This window comes from Garra rufa, chromosome 3 (genome assembly GCF_049309525.1).
Source record: "Garra rufa chromosome 3, GarRuf1.0, whole genome shotgun sequence".
NCBI classification, from domain to species: domain Eukaryota; kingdom Metazoa; phylum Chordata; class Actinopteri; order Cypriniformes; family Cyprinidae; genus Garra; species Garra rufa.
The window spans coordinates 54235901-54258862 of NC_133363.1; the positions used below are offsets into that span (position 1 = coordinate 54235901).

At 32.8% G+C, this 22962-nt stretch overlaps 1 protein-coding gene across 4 annotated transcripts in view; it reads right to left on the minus strand.

Annotated features, from left to right (window-relative positions):
- Nucleotides 1-22962, minus strand: part of nav2a (neuron navigator 2a) — a 226426-nt gene that overhangs the window by 42536 nt on the left and 160928 nt on the right. For all 4 annotated transcript variants that reach the window (XM_073836405.1, XM_073836404.1, XM_073836403.1 and 1 more), the window contains exons 10-11: nucleotides 21372-21752; nucleotides 9055-9177 (exon numbers count right to left, since the gene is read on the minus strand). In XM_073836405.1, coding sequence (XP_073692506.1) covers nucleotides 9055-9177; nucleotides 21372-21752 — 504 coding nt within the window. The remainder of the gene's footprint in view (nucleotides 1-9054; nucleotides 9178-21371; nucleotides 21753-22962) is intronic.

Consider the following 22962-nt stretch of genomic DNA (forward strand, 5'->3'; position numbering starts at 1 on the left):
GGGTCTAGGATGCTAATTAGAGATCAGCGTTTTGAGTGTAGCTTGAATGAGGGCTTCTCTCTGGCTCGCTACCCTGCCATTACTGTCTCCAGCGGCCCAGCAGGCTAACCAGCTGGCCTGCTTTAAACAGCACCTCCGCAAGAGCCCACCGCAGCCTGCGTTTCTCCCTGAGAACCGTAACCTTAGCTAAAACCTGGAGGGCTGACGTCAGTTACTTCAGCACGCACACAGATCTCATTTAAATAGACTTGATGGTTAATAAGGCAACGGTATAACTGAGAATTAGAATTAATAACTGATAATGGTTTCAGCTACCAATAAAAATATAAACCTGTGACTGTATATGACTGTAAATGACTGTATATATTTATAATTTGTTTTATATACTATATTTTTAGTATAAAGAATTTATAATGTATAGAATATAGAATTTAGTATATATAGGTTATAGAATTATAGTACATATAGTACATAATTGTAATATAAAGAATTTATAAGTGAAAAATATTATAAATATATAAACTATTTTTGCATTTATAACAATTATTCATAATTATTTAAAAAATCTATCTGTTTTATTAAGTATTAGTGTACTGTTAGGTATACAAACAAAACTTTGACTGTCAAAATAAAAATAACTAATTAACCTCATAATTTATTTACTTAGTATTTAACCATAGATTTCCCACAGAAATATATACATTATAGAGTATTGTTGGATATTTAAAATAAAATAAAATAAAATAAAATAAAACAATTGTAATTTATTTTGCAATTTTCAGCTAGTGTTTAGTTTAACGATTTCATTATTATTATTATTATTATTATTATTATTATTATTTTATTTTCAGTCTGTTTTCTCTGAATTTTAACATTAAATTAAAGTAAATAATTGTAATTTATTTTGTAATGTCCAACTAGTGTTTAGAATTAAACATAAATAATGTTAAATGCATCCATTTTAACTTAATGATTTCATTATTATATATATATATATATATATATATATATATATATATATATATATATATATATATATATATACATACATTTCTTTTTCAGTACAATTGATTTTCCCATACAATAAAATAAAATAAAATAAAATAAAATAATTGTAATTTATTACGTAATTTCCAACTAAAGTTTACAATTAAACATAAATAATGAGGTTACATTCATCAATTTTAACTTAATGATTTCATTATTATTATTTGTATTTATATATATATTTCAGCCTGTTTTTACAGAATTTTTCCATAAAATAACATAATTGTAATTTATTTTGTAATTTCCAAATAGTGTTTAGAATAAAACAGAAACAATAATGTTTTATATGTTTTATAAAACACCCTTTTTCATTTTTATATTACGTAACCTGATACATATTTCATTTATTCCACTAAATATAAAAAATACTGTTATGGCTAGCACAAAACATACATGCAGCGTTATACTGCCTCGAACCCCCCTCACACACAATCTGGTATCAATGCAATAAACCTTAGTGCAAGAAAGGAGGGAGTCGGGGTTAAACCAGGCGAGAGTGTGTGTGGGGTGGAGTAGGTTAACTGGCAGAGCTTTAAGAAGACCATTACGTTCCCAAACATTTTGGGGCATTCCAGACCTTTCTATGCTCAGCTCTGCGGTAGGAGAATGACAAAGCTCTCTCTGACCACAAAACAATGATAGGTCAACAGGCTTTTTATTCTTTCGTCTGTGGTTATCGTTTTCCCCCCTTTTTACATGCACTACTTCATTAATTTGCTCATAAAGGTCTCTTCTGTGATCAGACTTCGGTTAAGAGTTGGTCCAGTTCATTTGAACAAATCAGTTCTGTTTGAACTGACTCGATTGAGTCTTCACTACAAAAAGGTTTCCAAAAATCAATAAATAATATTTGCTGTTTCTGAGGTGTTCCACATGACTTGCACACTAGTAATCTATGTAAGAGCTACACGCGAGAAATTTAAGTCCTTATTCGTCTAAAAAAAAAAGTGTTTTCCTACATAGAAACCTCAAGAAGTGCCAGGTTTGTCAACAATGACACTGAACAAAATTGGTTTTCACGTCTCATTATTGACATTATTGACCTGGTACGACATGTCTGGAAATGAAGGACTAGTACATCAGAAGACCATAGTGTTCAAAAAAAGATTCATGTTTTAATTTTTAAATGATTCTCTTGCTTTAGCAAACACTACTTCAAGTCCAGGACCTACATAAACACATATGTATTGAATTTAGCGCCTAGAGTGGACGTACAACCACATCCCCCCACCACATGCACACACACACACACACACACACGTAGGGTTTACATGTTTTATGGGGACATTTCATAGGCGTAATGGTTTTTATACTGTACAAACCGTACTTTCTATCGCCCTACACCTACCCTACACCTAAACCTAGCCCTCACAGGAGATTGTGCACACTTTTACTTCCTCAAAAAAACTCTATTGTGCATGATTTATAAGCCTGTTTCCTCATGGGGACCTGAGAAATGTCCCCACAAGGTCAAAATCTACTGGTATTCCTATCCTTGTCCCCACAACGTGATGAATACCAGGCACACACACACACACACACACACACACACACACACACACACACACACACACACACACACACACAGTCTCTCATCTGCCGAACTTTCCTTAGCAACAGAGCTTTCATCATGGCCTGAAAGAATCGCGCATGTGAGATGCCCAGAATTTCTCTGTCTCTGGTTATGAGGTCTGCCTGCTTTGAATGCTTCAACATGACCATCATGTTGATCCAGTTACCTGTAAAGTGTGTGTGTAATCACACTTAAAATGTGCAGACTCTGACGTTTAAAGCATTTAAACACAGAGACATGCACACATGAAACACTACTGTGATGATGATGCCATAACTGGAGTTAATGTTACGCCATATCAATTTACACTGAGAAGAGCAAAGAGGCCGATCCATCTGTTAAATGTATCTCATACAATCTCTCTATCAGCATATATGTGTTCTCTGTACTTTACTACCAGCTCTATTTCGTTTTACTGTTTCTAAAAATAACCATAATGTCCAAATAAACCCTGATATATTCCGTTTGAGTATATCTGAAGTCCACCTACCCCACACTCATCACTTTCGCTTCACTGCTCTGCTTTTTAAATGCTGCAAATCCTAACTCTCCAATTCCAGATTCCAGGGCAAGTCTTCATTTTGATCGGCAAAGGTTTTCTGAGGCGGTGGGAATCTTGACAGACGTGGGCTGGTGGAGGAATCTCTCATTTTCAGTGCCATAAGAGAAAATGTTTTCATGCAAGTAGAAGCTGACCATTAAAAAAAGAAGAAGTCGTCTTCTAATTCAAACATTCAAACGTTTTGATTTTTACATTTTTTAAGATTTTTTTATTGCTTACTCTTTACAATAAGGCTCTTTAGTTAACTAGATTATTTAACATGAACTAAGAATTAACAATACTTCTACAGCATTTATTAATCTTAGTTAATGTTAATTTCATGTTAACTTAAGAGCATGTTAACTTTGTAAACACTGGGTCAGTACTTCTGCAGCCACGTAGGACGATTCTTTCGGCCTACCCTAACTGTCTTGAACCAGAATACACAGAGTTCACGCAGAATAAGACAAGATGAGCATCTGAGGTTAAGTATATAAACTGTCAATTTTTTTTTTTTTTTTTTTTTAAAGAAAGTAACCAATTGTTTCACTACATAAGACCCTTCTTACTAGGCTGAGATTGTTTAGAGCCCTATGAATCTGCATTGAAACTGCATTTTGGAGAGAAATCCTGAAATGTTTTCCTCAAAAAAAAAATTTCTTTACGACTGAAGAAAGAAAGACACGAACATCTTGGATGACAAGGGGGTGAGTACATTATTGTTCTGAAAGTGAACTTCTCCTTTAAGACACTTTTCTTAGCATATCACCAAGTGGATATCAGACGAACCAGGAATACTTTAGTCTTTATAGTTGAAAACCAGTCCTGGACATCCACATATACAGATTAGAGGGATGGTAGGCCCTCATACCCAAGTGTCTTATGGCTGCACAGGTGTGCTGCAGACAGATCAGGCTGAGGGGCGGAGGGAAGTGAGTCTGCGCAAACAAAGGGAAGAAGGATCCTACAATATCACACAAGATGATTACACACACACACACACACACACACACACACAATTCCATATCAGTGATCAAGAGCACCTGCTCAGAAAAATGCATGCTGTGTTTGCCTTGCTCTGTCCTATGCTTCAATCTTCTGACAGCCTTAGAAGTGTACACTAGTTCAGACCCAGCTGAAGGTCTTTAGCTGGTCTTTGCTGTTTAAATGCCTGTCCGGAGTTCAGATCGGGGTCATCTGAAGTGCTCTGACCTTAAACCTCTTACACAGTCAAACATGTGGTGGAGAAAAACGGCTGTGTCGTTCCCAGGGCCTCTCTCATGCTATCTCTCTCCCTTTTATCTACACTCCTGCCAGAAGAAGTGTTATTTAAAACAGGACACCCCAGGGACTTGTGAAATGTTTTCCCCTCATTAGGACACTAGAACATGACGTAATGATTCGTGGTTAATTATATGAGCTGTAAATAACACCATGCCATCATAAAGAGTATCATGTGGTGTCTTCCAAGAATCCAACAACAAATAAAAGAGAGAAATGACTCATCCGATTAACTGATGGAATTATTTATCAATTCCATATGAAGGCATATACTGGAAAACTTTTTTTTTTTTTACTCACTCTGTGGTACCTAAATACACCAGTATTATTTATATACTATTAGGCTCTATGATTTCTGCAATGCGGAATACATGGACAGAATCGCAGTATATCATATCATAAAAATGGAATTTACTGTATAAAGCTAAATGTCATGGAATTGCTAAATGCCAAATTTTGGATGAATAAATCAAACGCAGGTTAGTACACTTAAATCAAAACAATATAGACTAGTGACTGTGAATATTAAGCCAAAAAAATACTATTTAAATATGAATCCTGCATGTTCTGTGTGAATGAATGGCCCAGAAGCATTCGTTTTTGTTTACTACACACTTAATATCTGAGTACACAAACATAATCTCCATAACTGATTTCTTTTGAGAAAATCTATCATTATATCATATATAAACAGAAACTTGAATGTCTTAATCAAAATAAAAGTTTGGTTTAATTTGAAGAAACTGTGACAGAAATATATTACTCAATTTATTGATACTAATAAATAAAATTGTTATTAAAAAATATTCAGTTGAATTTATTTAACTGAAACATTTAAATTAATATTTAAATACACAACACATATTTTTGAAAAAAAAAAAAGAAAGAAATAATGATAATAAACTATTTTAAAAAAATCTGAGATGCTTTTGATTATTAAAAAATAATAAAACCATTAAACTGGAATCCAGAAAATGAAAGGAAAGATAGAATTTGATAAATTAAACTAAACTTGATTTTTTTTTTTAAATTGTTAAACTGTGTATGTTTCACGATTTCAATTAAATAGACATGCTTTTTGATTAATATTTTTTATTTTAACCATTAAAAAAAGAATAAAATGGGAAAAAGGAAATCCTGAAAAATTAAAACAGGAAAAATGGAATTTGGAAAAAATAAAACAGATTTCATAGGGCTCTATACTATTATACTATTTATAAAGTTTAATTAGCTATTATCTATGCATTTTATTTTTCATTTTAATTTAAGTTTTAGTAATATTAAATCTTTTTTGACATTTTATTAGCTTTCTCTAATTCTATATAGCTTTTATTATTTTATTAATTTCTTTTTTCAGTTTCAGTTTTAGAACTTATTTTATTTCAGCTTTATTTCAATTACCAAAAAAGATTTTTAATAGTTTTAGTTAACAATAATAAAATGAAAATTCTGTCATTATTTACTCTTTTATGACTTTCCTCTTAAAGGTACAATAGCAAAAACAGCCTAAGGGTGCGAGACAGTATGTAAAAAGGTAATAAAAACTACATTTAAATTTTTGGGGAGAAATATTTCTTTACAAAAAAAAAAAAAACAAAAAAAAAAAAAACATAAAATACTATGCTATGCTTCTCGTGTAAAAAAATGTCATATGCCCTGATTGCTTAAACGTCCAAATCTTTTGTGCCATACCAAAGCTCTTTCCAATGTGGGAAACACAACAACTTCTGATATTGCATTCATAAAGAAGCTCTCATGATTAAATTGTCTGCTTTGCAGTGAGGGAAGAAACCAAACATACTAATGTGGTGTGTGGTAAAAAGATGGTGAAAGGAAGGAAGGATGATTGGGTTCCAGAACAAAAAGGGGAAGATAACGGATAGATCTGTCTGAAAGAGAGAAACAAAGCGCGAGAGAGATAGAGTAATGGACGAGTTTCAGGGCAGCAGAGACAGTGGTAGATGTTTAGAGGCTGGAGGTTAACCACAACATCCTCAGCACAGTGGAGGGGACTTGTTCTCAGAAATGGAGGGAGGGGAACCGTCCAAAATAGCGGGAGGCTTTTTATGGTGCATGAAACACCCATATTATATCATTTCATCACTGTGCTGTTCATTTCCTCTGATGTACGGAGTCTGAAGGGAACAGAAAACGAGGGGACGAGACTATAAAGAGATGGGAGAGATAGTGAGGAATTCCCCCATGTGCTCATCCTGTGGTCAAGTCCTAACAAGAAAAAGACCCTCATGGGTGAAGGATGCATATATTTGAATGTGTAGGGGGTACATTTAAGTAACCCTCCCCAATATACTCTTATAATTATAAATTATAAACACTGGCCACAGTTATATAGTGTGAAATGGTCAAATGCTATTATATGAAAGATAATAGGTGATTCTCAAGACAGTCTTGATCGAATTTGAAAGCATCTGTTTGTTAACAGATCCATGCAAATGGTCCATCAGACAGACAAGCTCTTTTGTTCTGATGCAGAGAAAGGGAATTCAAATCAGATGGGCTGGATTGTTTTCACATTTGTGTTTTGTCTATATGAATGAGACAGTATGTCTTGTGTTAAATGTCATATGCAAAACTGAAGATTACTAAATTATACACCTGTACAACAAGAAGTACTTTTAAAAAAAAAAAAGTTAAAAGTATAAATATTACACTGACGTTCACTGTCAAGTTTGGGATCAGTATGTTCTTTTTATTTTTTTTATGCTTGTCAAGGCTGCATTTATATGATCAAAAATTTAAAAAAGCAATATTGTGAAAATTATTATAATGCAAAGTAGCTGTTTACTATGTGAATATATTTCAAAATGTAATTTATTCCTGTGATGCAAAGCTGAATTTTCAGCATCATTACTCCAGTCTTCAGTGTCATATGATCCTTCAGAAATCAGTCTAATATGCTGATTTATAATCAGTGTTAAAAACAGTTGTGCTGCTTTATATTTATTCCAGGATTCTTTAATAAATTAAAGTTAAAAAGAAAAAAAAAAAAGTTTGTGGTTGGTAGATTTTTTTAAAGAAATTAATACTTTTATTCACCAAGGATGTATTAAACTGATAAAAAGTGATAGCAAAGATGTATTTTGCCAGAAAAGATTTTTATATTGATTAAATTGTCATCAAAGAATCGTGAAAAAAAAATTACAGGCTACAAAAAAATATTAAGCACCACAACCGTTTACAACATCGATAATAAAAGTAAAGCATCAGCTTTTATTATTAATGGCTGATGAAAATTCAGCTTTGCATCACAGGAATAAATTATATTTAAAAAAAATATATACTAAAATCTATGATGAAAAATAAACTAACCAGTTTAACTAGTGATTAAATAATATTTAATAGTTTAAATATAACAACTACTAAACAGTGATTTTGAAATGTATATGAATATATGAAGTTTACTTTTACATTTAGATTAATTTAGATTTCAATATTACAAACAACATAAAATATTAAATATTTAAATATAATACTAAGGAAAATTTTAATACCAATTTTTCTTTTCTTTTGTATTTCTTTTCTTTTAATTTTTATATATTTTGACTAAAAAAGAAGACTTTTCTGACTTTTAAAAAACTCTTTCTATTAACAATAATACTATTGACAATCATTTATAACTGCATTTAAGAAAGTCATACATTTTGATTTGCTAATCTGCGTTCAATAAAATTCTGTAAATTACTTAACAGCAGCATGTAAATATATTTATAAATATCAATATAAATATGTCATATTGTTTCAGCAATAGCCCAATGGTGGCAACAACCAACTGAATTGCCATTGGATGAGCAATATTCCACAGCTGCAGCAGAATAAAAAGCAGAAAACAGCTATTTTTGCTGCTCCAAAACCGCCACCTAGTGGCAACGAATGAATTTGCATTATCATTCAGACCAACACGAAAATCAACTGACTGTTTTACGCAGCAAACACGCAACTGTAAATGTGATCCAGTATATATATATCCAGACTATCTAGATAACTAGCTGAAGGGCTAAATGTAGTGATGTAATAACTGAATGAGTGGCATCTCATCTGGCTCACACACACATCTGTCCCTCTGCCAGCTGAAGGACTCAAACACATATAAATACACATGCTAATTAAACATGATAGTTTAAGAGGGGGCAGTCGTAGCCATTCTGCAGGGTTACACCCACAACCTACAACCTAGATCTGCAACAGAGAGGGTTGTGGTGACAGGCCATCATTTCAGTTGTTTACTTTCTTTTGAAAGCTAGTGGTGTGTGCAAGCTCAACTCAATGGAAGACCTATTTTTTCTTTTCTTGTCTGTAATGGAGCGTGCCATCACCAACCAGAGCCACCTCCATACAGGATTTCCCCTTCTGAACTTAATATAGACCTACAGCAGCCTCTAAAACCAATGCAGCTGTGATGATAGGGCTGTATTCAGACAAAACAGTTAAACGTGATCAGCTACACAAGCTGATATTATTGTCATAACTTTTTAATACGAAAGTTTAAAAAATGACCATGGCATTTAAATCCAGGAGTGAATCCACATTTTGTGTATGTGGAGAATATAAGATTTACTCATGATCAGGGTGATGAGAAAGATCTTTTAGGTACCTGTCTGCATCTCCCTGACCAGTAGAGGCATTGCGCTGCAGACTTTCCCGAACCATTGCCATTCCATCCGGTAAGCGGTTCAGTCGGCGCGTATACAGACTCAATCCCCCATCCGTCATGTACCTGAGAAAACACACACATACACAAACAGAGATTCTACATTATGCATTCAATCAAAATTATTACACAAAAAGTGGACATAAAAACATTCAAAAGCAATGAAACTGTTCACAGATACTACATAACCACTGACTGATGAAAACCATACTGTAGTTAGGTCTCATATCTTGTAAGTAGAAATAAATAAATGCAAAATAGAATATAATATAATATAATGGTAGATGATATGATATAATATAATATACTATTATAACAATCTCTAGACAATGTAGAGTTTTGTTAAATAAATGAATACATGTATTGCTAATAAATAATAAATAAATACTACAACCATTAATCTAAAACAAACCACTTAATAAAAATATATAATATATATATAATATATTATATTATATTAAATTCTTAAAAAGCAATATGTCAGAAAACTAAATATATTATATTACATTTAATTCTAAAAATAATTAAATATAACAAAACAATTACTGTCAGATAACTCAAGATTACCTAGATAATGTAAATATATATTATACTATATTATATTATTACATTATCAATATAAATCAGTTCTCAAAAAATTAAATATAACATTAAGCAATTAATATGTCAGAGAACTCAACAATACCTAGAAAATGTAAATTAAGTCATTTAAATGAATAATTTAAATACTTTTAAATAATTAAATTAATTTAAATAATTTATTTAAATAAATTAAATTAAAATTACATTACATTATATTATATTATATTATATTATATTATATTATATTACATTTAATTCTTAAAATAATTCAATATAACAAAACAATTAATGCCAGGTAATTCAAGATTACCTAGATAAATTAAATCTATTATTATATTATATTATATTTAATTAAAAAAAAAACAATTATGTCAGATAACTTAATATCTAGAAAATGTTAAGTAATTAATTTAAATGAATAATTTACATAATTACGTTAATTTAAATAATTAATTTAAATAAATCAAATATTATATTATATTATATTACATTTAATTATTTAAATAAAATAATAAAATAATAAATTAAAATAATTAAGCAATTAATATGTCAGAAAACTGAAGATTACCAAGATAATTTAAATCTATTCTATTATATTTTATTACCTTTTCTACTAATTCTGGTCAGCAGATCATACCAATAAATAAACATAACAATGCAAATAATTATATTCATTATGATCAGTCTAAGGGAATGCTTTAAATGTTTCATTTTTTGAATTTCTAAATTTTTAGGGCAAATGGGACATTCAAGGGAGGGAAAAATCAGCTGCAGAACTAGTGTTGAACATTTTAGTCAAAAACTAAGCTAAACAGTCTTTCAACTAATAGAGCCCTCATGACATTCAGCCCTTCGCTGGTTTAAATCAGGCAACAGGAAGTGTGTGTGTGTGTGTGTGTGTGTGTGTGTGTGTGTGTGTGTGTGTGTACCTGGAATTCATCACGTTGTGGGGACCAAATGTCCCCACAAAGATAGGAATACCAGTAGATTTTGACCTTGTGGGGACATTTCTCAGGTCCCCATGAGGAAACAGGCTTATAAATCATGCACAATGAGTTTTTTGGAGGAAGTAAAAGTGTGCACAATCTCCTGTGAGGGCTAGGTTTAGGTGTAGGGTAGGTGTAGGGTGATAGAAAGTACGGTTTGTACAGTATAAAAACCATTACGCCTATGGAATATCCCTATAAAACATGTAAACCTAACATGAGTGTGTGTGTGTGTGTGTGTGTGTGTGTGTGTGTGTGTGTGTGTGTGTGTGTGTGTGCGTGCGTGCGTGCAGCATAGGGTTAGTGGGGTCAATCATTCACACTCACTCCGAAAAAAGGAAAATGATCCGTCATGTCAGACAAGACTTCACATTAATCATGAATGATAATTACACACATTCATAATATTCTTAAACAGATAAAAAACATCCAACAACCATCAGCTTACTGCTGCTGTCCAATAACACCAGATGTGTGCATGCAGTTTTCACTCAAGCAGCATCACTAATTTCTTTATCCATTCATCCATTCACACACGTCTATAAAGTTTAGGTGGGTGAAAGGGCTACTTAGAGAAAAACAAACCCTCGGGGAACTAAAACAAAATCGGACACTCTTCCAAATATTTGCCCTGTCAATAGATTCCTCACTGCTCATAGTCACTCACTCTCCCACAGTTCCCACTGGACACTGGAATAAAATCCCCAGTCTACACTCAAGGAAAGACAGTTGTGCGTCTGTTAGTGTGCGCTTGTGAGTTGGTACAGTGCCTCTTTGTGTAAACTACATTCACATCATATTGAGAACGAGCTGCTGGAATACTGTGGCTTTATAGGTTGCCAAAAACCTCCAGACAGCTAACGGTCCAACATCTCTGCTTAGACCACCTCCACACACCTCCAACTCTCAATTTCCCTCCATATCTTTGAGATTATGGGTGAATTGCACAAAAAGTCCAGCTTGTATTTCACCATATAATCTTAATTGTCATGAAAGCAATGCTTAAAATGTAGATGGGTCAAAAACGTTAAGATATCCACGTCAAAAGAAAATTACAAAAGTGATTTTATGTCCATAGAAAGCACATTCGATGTAAGTAAAGTGTCTACTTTTAAGGTTTCAAATACGTTTTTGGAGAATAAAATGTCAGAATTTGGTTGCAATAATGTTACATTGTTATTCAGTGCAACACATTATTTATGTAAAAATTCAAAGATCATGCTTATGACTTGTACATATTAAAACATATAAAATAATAAGGGAGCATATTAAATTTTACTGTGTTTCAAATTCTTACTGACAAATGGACAAAACCTAGGATAGTGGCAAATTTTTAAAAATGTAGAATTACAACTTATTAGTAATTGGGGTGAAAGTAATTTGTCTTTTAATATTATTTTAATATATTATTATTATAATAATTTTGGTTGTATATTTATTTTTGGCTCAGAAAAACAAAAATGCACTTAAATTAAACAGAAAACTTTTTATTATTTTTTTTTATTTGAAAAACAACACTTTAAAGAAAAATTACACTTATTGTTTTTATGCTTAAACCTTTTTTTGTCTTTGACCCACATGTAAAAAAAAAGTGTAGTGTTCCTAGGACATTAGTATAATATAATACATGAATGTCATTAAATATATAATATAATATATGCATGAATGGCATTAAAGTAATGTAACAAATGCAAAAAATATATTTACATTTTTCTACATTTTATTTCGAATTTTATTTTGTGGTGAAATATGACTTAGATTTTATTTGCAACACATTTTCATAACATTTGCACTCATATATACAATCATCAACAATGCTTGAAGTTACCAGTCTAGAGTACATTAAACCTTTAAACATAATATCTTTAACTTTTACTATCTCTAAAAGCATTAATGGTCACATGCTAACGATAATACAAGTTGACAACAATGACTGACATACCTTGCTGTGTTAAAAATCCACCAGGCGTTTAATTTGTCAAAGCACAGGTGAGATCCTGTGGAAGATGCACGCTCTCTGTTGTGTTTATTTGCATTAGCGTGTGAGTGTGTGAGGTTATGAATATGTTTTGCATGCGTTTACTCTAGTGCTGGAGTATACTCTATGTCTCTACTTTTCTGTGTGTGAGTGGCTGGAGTTTGTGCCGGTGCGCTGGACTGTTTGGTGAAGAGGGAGGAGGCTAAAACAACCACCCCCTTCCCCAAAACACACACACATACCCTCACATAAACACAACCCCCATCCAATGAACAGACCAAGAGAGGCCAAGAGAGCCTGGAGGGGTTTTGGGAGAAGGGCAGCACATGAGGGGAAGAAAGAGGGGGATGAGAAAGAGAGGGAACAGGAAAGAAAGTTAAGAGGAGAGTTAAGACTAAACTGATGACACAGATTCAATGTTTGAGTCTGACGTCTGAAAAGCAAACGGGATGATTATGGCTGTACAAGTCATTTATTAACCTGTTTTTTACATTACATTATAATCTGCAAAATGTAGAGTTCTCTGACATATTAATAGGTAAATTAATGAATTAATTGTTAAATTAAATTAATTAGTTGCTAATAAATACTACAGTCATTAATCCACAAAAAATCCAGTAAAAACATTCAAATGTATTTATTTATTTGTTTAATACATTTTGGCTGCTTCAGGGTAGGTAAAACGAATCAAGACATGATATATTATAATTTGAAACATTAGGTCAATGTGACAATTTAAATTCAAATTTGCAAAAATGACTATGAAAAATTCTCAATGATCCCAAATCAGTCTTTATTTCATCTATGCTAAAGATAACTCATCTTCTTTTTTTCTTGTGATATATTAATCGGCAATTAAATCAATTAATTGCAAATAAATACTACAGTCATTAATCCAAAACAAACCAGTAAAAACATTCAAATCTAAAAATATAAAATGGATGATTAAGGCTGTATAAGACATAATTTATTAAACTATTTTTTATATTATATACTTATTTCGATACATATATATATATATTTATGAAGAGAAAAATAAAATTAAAATTAAAGTAAACCTGAATATGATAAAAATCTGATAAAAATAAAATATATTACATATTATATTATATTATATTCTGAAATATTGAGTCAATATGAGAATTCAGATTTAAATTTGCAAAAATGACCTTTATTAATGCTAAAGAAAATAAATCTTTTTTTTCCTTGTTAAATTTGGGTGATGTGTCAATAAATAAATAAATAAACAAGTAACTAAAATATTGATTTCAATGATTTCAATCAATAAAAATCTTTAAAAAGAAAGTTAAAAGAGATCAAATTCAAATGCAAAACACCAACCTATATAAAACATCATAATATTTTTTCAATGATTTTAAAAAACCCTAAAAACCTGAATATAAGAAAATCAGTTTTGAGACAAACTTTTATCTGGTTATCATGCATTGTGAGATCATGAACTTAAACTTCTGAATGTGGATGTTTCTGTGACCTGATGACAAAGTATTCATGATCTGACAGCTACTGTAAAATGTGTGTTTGAAGAGGAACACTTAAGGACTTGGCATGCGTTTTGTGGCCTACCAAAGCAAAACCACCAAAACCAACACAACTGGAAAAGGCCAAACAAACTAAAGACAAACTCTACCCACTGGCATGATTTCCAGCATTTCCAACTCATTTCAGATAATTATTTACTTCTCACAGAAGCTGTAACCACAATGTCAGTAATAAAAGCATCTTTTAACTAAAGAGCATATTCATTTCAGCACGACACATATGATGTAATGTGACAAACCTGTCTCTCCATTATCAAAGTGCTGTTATGAACAGAGGAAAGAGATCATATTAGCTCAACCTGTGTGAGTTCACACATAGAACAGCCTGGGGTGAATTTCTACACTTAGTCTTTTAACCCATCAATCCTGATTGGACTGTGAAAACAACCACTTTGGGACCTGGGAAATCAGATCCAGCACCAGTATCATGAGAGCCTCTTTCAATGAGAGATCTGGTTCAAGCATGTTCTAACATCTACTGGATATAGCCCTGCAACACCAATCTCACTTGCCTCAATGCTCATGGCATCATCTATTGACATTTATCAAAGCACATAGGAGATTCCTTTTTTCAGTTAAGTGGCAATGTTAAGGACTTCACATTCAAAATGTCAGAATTACAATAGCACCCATACGACATGCAGTAGAAGTGAGCAAAACAGCCAATTTGACACATTCTTGATGCCCGGACGTTTATTAATTACCATCTAAGTGATATTTTGCATCCAGACGGTAGGCTTACAGCCAGGTGTAATTGCAGCCTGTCACCTTGCCTGTGCTCTATAATCTGGCAATGTTAGAAGCACTAGAACGGTTTGTCGTGTTCAAACCACACAGGAAGAAATAATAACACAAGAGGTTTAAAATTGCACATTATCACAGCCAAGGTATGCACAGAGCTTGTTTCAGCACGAAGGGGCGTTAAATCTGTGTTACATCGCCCCTTCAGTCTGTACAATCAGTACAGGGGGGAGAGCACAGGCACTAAAGACGCTTTTATTACTGCCTGAAGGGCCAAAGCCGCAAGGTGACAGTATTCATTGCATTTAATGCGTTCACCTGCGTCATTAGACGTCATACGTGTATCTGAAATACAACTGGACTCAAATCTACCCGTGAGAACTGACTCAGTGAATCAGGACAATGCTGATTCACTGAAGCACCACAGAAATAAACAAAGTCCCAAATCATTCTCTAGTGTCTATCCTGAGCTTTGAAGTAAAGGCAGCAGAGAGGGAAAAAGTATGGTGTTCAGGCCCGGCGCCAGGATGGCATAACTGGGTGGGGGGGCATTTTAAACACTTGGGGGGGGGCGCTACTACCTGGAGACTGATTTGGTCCCTCTTGTTGTTTATCTATTTATATATTTATAATAGTTTCGCTATTAACTTGTACTGATTTCATCCAGTGAATGCAAGCTATGCCTTATTTACATAATCTCCGATTAGAAAGTGAAAGCGATAAAAATATAAAAATTGCCTGAATTTTGTAAAAAGAGGAAAAGGTAAAGATCAATACAAAACAAATAATTTACAGGTTAAGTCAGTTAATTTAGAAAAAAAAAACGTTTGGAGCATTTTTTGTTTGTTAAATATAAGTTTTTGATTTTTAAAGTAACGACCAAGCGGCGGCGGCAGACAATGCGTTGATGTTTGATCAATTTTGCCTCCTCAGATAATCACGACTAGCCTAAAATAAATATAGATCTAGGCCTAAAAGAGTTAAAGTATAAAACAACGTTCATTTCAATGTTAAAATAATATAAATGTGCGGTATTAGGCACAGTGTTGGGGAGGTTACTTTGGAAATGTAATAGATTACAGATTACAAATTACCCTATTTAAAATGTAATAAGTAATGTACCTTTTCAATTACTTGAAAAGTAAAGTAACTGATTACATCTGATTACTTTTTGATTACTTTTACGTTTCTAATGGATATTTTCAACTAAATCATTTTCAAGCATTTATACCAAGCAGGTGTGACCTTACAGTAGTTTACTGTTAGAATTTCAAAATCTTTCATCAGTTGAATTAAGATTACATTGATTTAATTTTAAAGTACAGCCATCACAAAACCAGACCTTATAACAACAAAAAAATATGTTTACTGTTGTTACAAAATTAAAATTTTGCATAGCTTTGACAGGACACACTGGCAAGTAACAATGCCTTGAAAAACGTAAATCTTAGAAAAGATTTCTTTAAATATCTAAATTATCCATTTAAAATAATAGATAATTATTTTTAGTTATATTTAAGAGAAAACACAATTCTAGATTATAATAATGTAGTAAAAACAAGTTTTCTTCTCCTTACTGAAATAATAAAAATAGTAAAAATCTGCATACTATTTTTTTTTTACCACTATGTGTGAAGGGAAATCATTATACCATACAGGGCTAATAATTATTTCTCACTAACAGAGGAAAGAATAGATTCTAGAATAGATACTGCCAAATCCAAACAGACTCCATCATTGTAGTTGTGTCATAAAATCCATGGTATTGTTTTTTTTATTGTTTTAAATAGTTACATTTCATCTAAAACACTGCTTAGATTCAGTGACCAACTGGGGTGCTTCACTAGATGATAGCTCGATTTTGCAAGACAAAATGGGACAAACTAATTGAGAGATTTGTCCACTAGGTGGCACGTTAGGTCAACATCGATCATTATAGAGAAAAGTTTCAAGCCCTTGAGAAAAATAGATCTATATTATTCGAAAATAAACTAAACTGCAACGGATTTTCATCCTTCAAATCATTAGTCACGTTTCAGCTGAAAATCACGCATTAGTGTAAACACTGATTTTACAAATGACACTCAAAATTAAAATAGGTTAATGTGATAAAATCGCAAGTTAGATCTGACATTACCAACCTTATTCAAGGAGAAAAAATGCGATATTTTTTTTGTAAAAGGGTTCATAAATACAAGTGTGTCTGGTAAAGGCAGCTAGCAGGCTAGCTAATTTGTTATGAATGTTTTTAATATTGGTCTCGAATACACAAAGGGGACGATGAACGCGCTGACAAAGAGGATTAACGTAATTGGCAGACGTGGTGCTACGCAAATTCAAACCAATCAAAAGCATCAGAATAGCACCGCTTTAATAACTGGCCTTAGCAGAAGGCCAAAAACAGGCAAAGCAACCGATTAATATTATTCAACATATCCCAGATTTTTAAAGAAAATTTTTAGATGTAACCCCATTTGTAATCTTTAACATTTTCGTAAGTAACTGTAATTTAATTACACATTTTTCTAAGTAACTGTAACGAATTACTGTTACATTTATTTTGTAATTAAATTACGTAACGCCGTTACATGTAACTAGTTACTCCCCAACACTGATTAGGCACATATGTAATCCTTTGTGCAGAGAGCCGCTTTGCAGGACAAGTAGGCGCCAGCGCAATCACTTGCATTTTTGCAGTGGAAACTATTTAAAATAATCCGTCATTTTTGCTCATAAAGGTAAGAGTAAATAACAACAATGCAATATCACAATATCAACAAAACGTTGCAAACGATGCTTGAAACGTTGAAAACAAACATGATCCCCTTTCTGTCATCTCAATAGGAGCGCTTCTCAGCAAAACTCAGCGAATACATAACTCACAGACAAGATACATGTATTTATAGAAAGCTTTAAATTATTACTTAACGAAATAAAACAAATAAAAAACAAAAGCTCTTTCATTATGTAGTCTGTAAAGATTAATTTCTCTCTAAAGGCGCGTCCAAGAGGAAATGGCAATCGGCAACTTCGTCTTTGCGAGACACTGACTCAGCGTTTTAGCGTTTATTTGACATTAATTACCAATAAAACACAGGCGGTGAATATAAACACTTTTATATTAGTTTAATGTTGAAATTAACATTGTTTTATACCTGGACTCGTTTAGGCCCATAGATTTTATTGTAGGCAAGTCGTGATGATTTGAGAAGGCAAAACTGATCAAACACAGGCTATGATCAACTCGCTGTTCTAAATTAACTTAATAAAAAAAAAAACGAAACGAAACGAAACAATCATTTTGCCATTACATGCACGATGTCTGAGTTTTGAGCTCTGCCGTGCCAAAAGAGACGAGCAAGCGAGTGAAGCGAGTAGCCACTCCCTCCCTACGCATCTACCAATCAGTAGCTAGTTTGAAAGCGAGCAGAGAGTGCTCTGACCATTTTACTTTAAATTTTTATGAAATTCGGAATTTTGCATGCCTTCACGTTTGGGGGGGCAGTCACAGCATTTAGGGGGGCATTGCCCCACCTTGCCCATGCCTATTTCCGGGCCCGATGGTGTTCCTGTTTCAGATTTAAATGCATAGTTTGCTCAAAAATGCACATTTTGAAAAATATGGGCAGGGTTGCCAGGTTGTCACAACAAAACCCACTCATTTGCTACTCAAAACAAGCCCAATCCCATTTCGAATAAGGCCCCGGGTAAAAATTGCATGTTTTTGGTGGAGTTCCACTGGTAAAATTAGCATTTCAGGGACTAAACATCATGTTATTGCACTCTAAAAAATGCTGGGTTATTTATTTTAACCCAAATGCTGGGTTCATCCTGTTGCGTCATTTTATTTGGTTGTTTCTAATATTTTTATCCAGGTGCTGGGTAGTTATTCTGCACTCTACAAAATGCTGGGTTATTTTTTTTTTTAACTCAAATGTTGGGTTCAGCCTGTTGGATCATTTTATTGGGTTTTTTACAATATTTTTTTACCCAGGTGCTAGGTAGCTGTTCTGTAACTAAGCTGCTGCAGCATTTTTAATGCTGGGTTATTTTATTTACCACACCAGCTGTTGAGTTACAGTCACAGCGCAGGCTTTTTGCATCTTCTTTATCTTCTCCATGCACTTCTTCATTGAAATAAAGGTTTGTATACATTTTATTTCATTTGTAAAATCTTAACTGTGCTGTAAATCATATGTGACCCTGGACCACAAAACCAGTCTTAAGTCGCTGGGGTATATTTGTAGCAATAGCCAAAAATACATTGCATGGGTCAAAATTATTGATTTTTCTTTTATGCCAAAAATCATTAGGAAATTAAGTAAAGTTCATGTTCCATGAAGATTTTTTGTAAAATTCCTACTGTAAACATATCAAAATGTAATTTTTGATTTGTAATATGCATTGTTGTTAAGAACCTAATTTGGACAACTTTAAAGGTGATTTTCTCAGTCTTTTTGATTTTTTTGCATCCTCAGATTTCTGATTTCAAATAAATGTATCTCAGTCAAATATTGTCCGATCCTAACAAACCATACATCAATAGAAAGCTTATTTATTGAGCTTTCATATGATGTATAAATCTCAGTTTTGTCAAATTTAACCTTATGACTGTTTTTGTGGTCCAGGGTCACATATTATTATATGCAATGCAACATAAAAGGATGAGATGTCAGTCATGTCGGTCATTTTACATGATGGAAAGGCCTATTGCCTTGTATAACATAAACCGTTTTTTTTTTTCCGTTATAATACTGAATTAAATTTAATTTGATGTAAAGATGTTGTCTATTCTCAGTACTGTTTGTTTATGGGCAGGTTATGGAGTCAGTCATGGCATCTTTTAACTACGAGTGAAATGCAAGGCGGTGGTCTGCGATCTGTAGTTCCCACAGCGAATTGTAGCCCATCACCAGCTAAGATTTCGGCAACACACCAGTGCGAGAATTAGCACTATTTCGGTGAAAAGCGATTATGGTTGAATACACTTAAAATTAAAATGCTACCTTTAAATGTTACATATTTTATAAAATGATTGTTAAACGAGTTTAATGGTATGTAATATTGTAAACTATGTTGTATTCACCCAAATAAATTCAATTTGTCTTATATTTTTGTCCATGGGTGTTCTTGCTTAATAATAAATGTTCATCTTTTGATTATTTCTGTTGCTTCTATCATCCTGTGTGTGACTTTTACTTTCAAGCCCATTTTAAACCAGCAATACAATCATTTTTAAATAATAGTTGACTTAAATAAAACAACCCTTGAATAAAACTTAAATAAAATAAGTTCCATTTTTGAGCGAACTATCCCTTTAAGAGTGCAAAAAAAGGCTAACATGCACTATTATAAGATGATATATTAGAGAAATACAATACCATTCAAATGTTTGGGGTTAATACTTTTTTTTGTATGGAGAGATGCATCAAATTGATTACAAGTTAAGACATTCTTAATGTTACAAAAATTATTTTTCAAATGAATGCTTTTCTTTTGAACTGCATTTACTTAGGCATCAAATCAGAATATTACATGATTTCTGAAGGATCATGAGACACTGAAGACTAGAGTAGTGATGCAGAAAATTCAGGTTTGCCATTACATGAATAAATTAAATGTTTAATTAATTGTAATAAATTACTGTATTATTATTTGTTTTATATATAAAGAATGGTGAGCATAAAAGACTTTCAAAAACTTAACAAAAAAATCTTACAACCCCAAACTTTTAAATGGTTTGTAAATTTGTAAATTTACTAAAACAATGCAAAACCGTACAATCTTTTCCCAATACATTTAATAAGGTAACCTCAAACACTATCCAGTATCCATACAAAGGTTTAAAAAGCCCCAGAAACCAATTCCATGAGGCAAATATTGCCCCTAAATGAAAAAGTTAATTTCTGACCCTGGTAGGCATGCACTGATTTATAAAATCAGTATGAAAATACATTAGACCTAAGAAAAACATGTGAATTCATATTTAGAGAACCATATCACCCTCTAGTGGCTTCACTGCAATTAAACCACACTAAAAATATGAACTTCACAAAAAGCATGATTAATTTGATAAGTTTTATGCCATATGATAATGTTCAAATTATGAACATGACAAGCCTCATTACAGTAAATTGAACTGACCTTTAATAGTGATATTTACACCAAATCTGCTCCCTTAGGCACTTTTTTTGACACGGTTTACACACTAATTGAATAAAAATGCTTTTCTAGTACCAACTAAGAATTACCACTTAATTTACCACTAAATAATGTTGTGCACCTTTTAAACTGCCTTTGAATTTTCCTTTCATCTCCACTAAACTACATTCAGATAACACCCATAATTATCAGCCACTGAAAAAACCCATTAATCATCTGTCTTAACCAATAACAACCATCTTCCACACTTACCCGCTGGTCAGCTCATCTGAGCGGGCGTTCTTAGCCAGCACGTCTCCATCACTCATGTATCCGCTCATCTCCAGCCCCACACCTGCCAGCTCCAGATCCTCCACCCTGTCTCCCAGCTCCAGACCGCAGAGGGCGCTGCCGCGTGCGGCCAGCTGCTTCCGGAGGGGAGCCTGGTACAGATACCGGCCCTGGCCGGACGCCACACTTCCGCTGCGGGACTGATAGCCGTTACCGACCGAGGGAGCGTCTCCTGCTTGTAGACGGGGGCTGGACTGGCCCATGCGACTAGCCCAGGACAGCGGCCCGGGACGAGATGCAATGCTGAGGATGCGACTGCTCATTTCAGTAGTAACGCTACCATCAAAAGTGGTCTCCAGTGTACTGAAAGAGAAAGAACATTTGAAGTCAAAATTAAATCAAATTCAGACCTTTTGAAACTAAAATGTGTGGTAAACTACCAGTCAAAAGTTTTTGGACAGGAAGATTTTGAATGTTTTCTAAAGAAGTCTCTTCTGCTCACCACACCAAGCCTGCATTTTGAAGTATTTTTATTATTTAAAATGACTGTTTTCTATTTGAATATATTTTAAAAAGTAATTTATTCCTGTGATTTTAAAGCTTATTTTTTAGCATCATTACACCAGTCACATGATCCTATAGAAATCATTCTAATATTCTGATTTGCTGCTTAAAAAACATTTATTGTTATTATTATGTCGAACACCGCTGAGTATAATTTTTTCAAGTTTCTTTGATGAATAGAAAGTTCATTCAGTTGCATTTATCTGAAAATAGAAAGCTTTTGTAACATTATAAATGTCTTTATCATCATGTTTGATCAATTTAAAGCATCCTTGCTAAATAAAGTTCATAATTTCTAAAATTATTAGAAAAAAAATGATACTGACTCAGCTTTTAAATGGTTTCATGTATAATGTTAAATCTTTGGATCTTTCTATTCATCAAAGAATCCTGAAACAACTTCCTCAACTGATTTAAATATAGATAATAATGTTAGTAAAAATGTTTCTTGAACAGCAAATCAGCATATTAGAAGATCGAGGTAATGATACTGAAGATTTTGCTTTGATCACAGGAATAAATTACATTTTAAAAAATATTTAAAAAGAAAGCAGTTATTTTAAACAGTAAAAATATTTCACAATATTACTGCTTTTGCTGTATTTTGGATAAAATAAATGCAGGCTTGGTGAGCAGAAGAGACCTAAAAAACATTAAATATATTACTGTTCAAAAACTTTTGACTGGTACTGTGTGTATAGTTATACTATGGTACATATCTGCAGTTTCTGCAAAAATACCATGTTATTAGCTATTTTTATTACAGTGGTAGCTGTTTTACCAACAGGTGTGGGCTGTTGTAGTTTAGTTAACTTAGTAGTTGTTACCAAGCAGCATTCAATTACAATATTTACTTAACTTATAGTATGAAGAAAGACTTCATACATAATACTGAGGAATTGTAACCAATATTCTGACACCTCAGGAAACAAATATGCCTTGCTGCTCTCATTTTGCCCTAAAATGGACTTAAGCAGTTCACAGTTACTGTATGATGCCAGCACAGCAA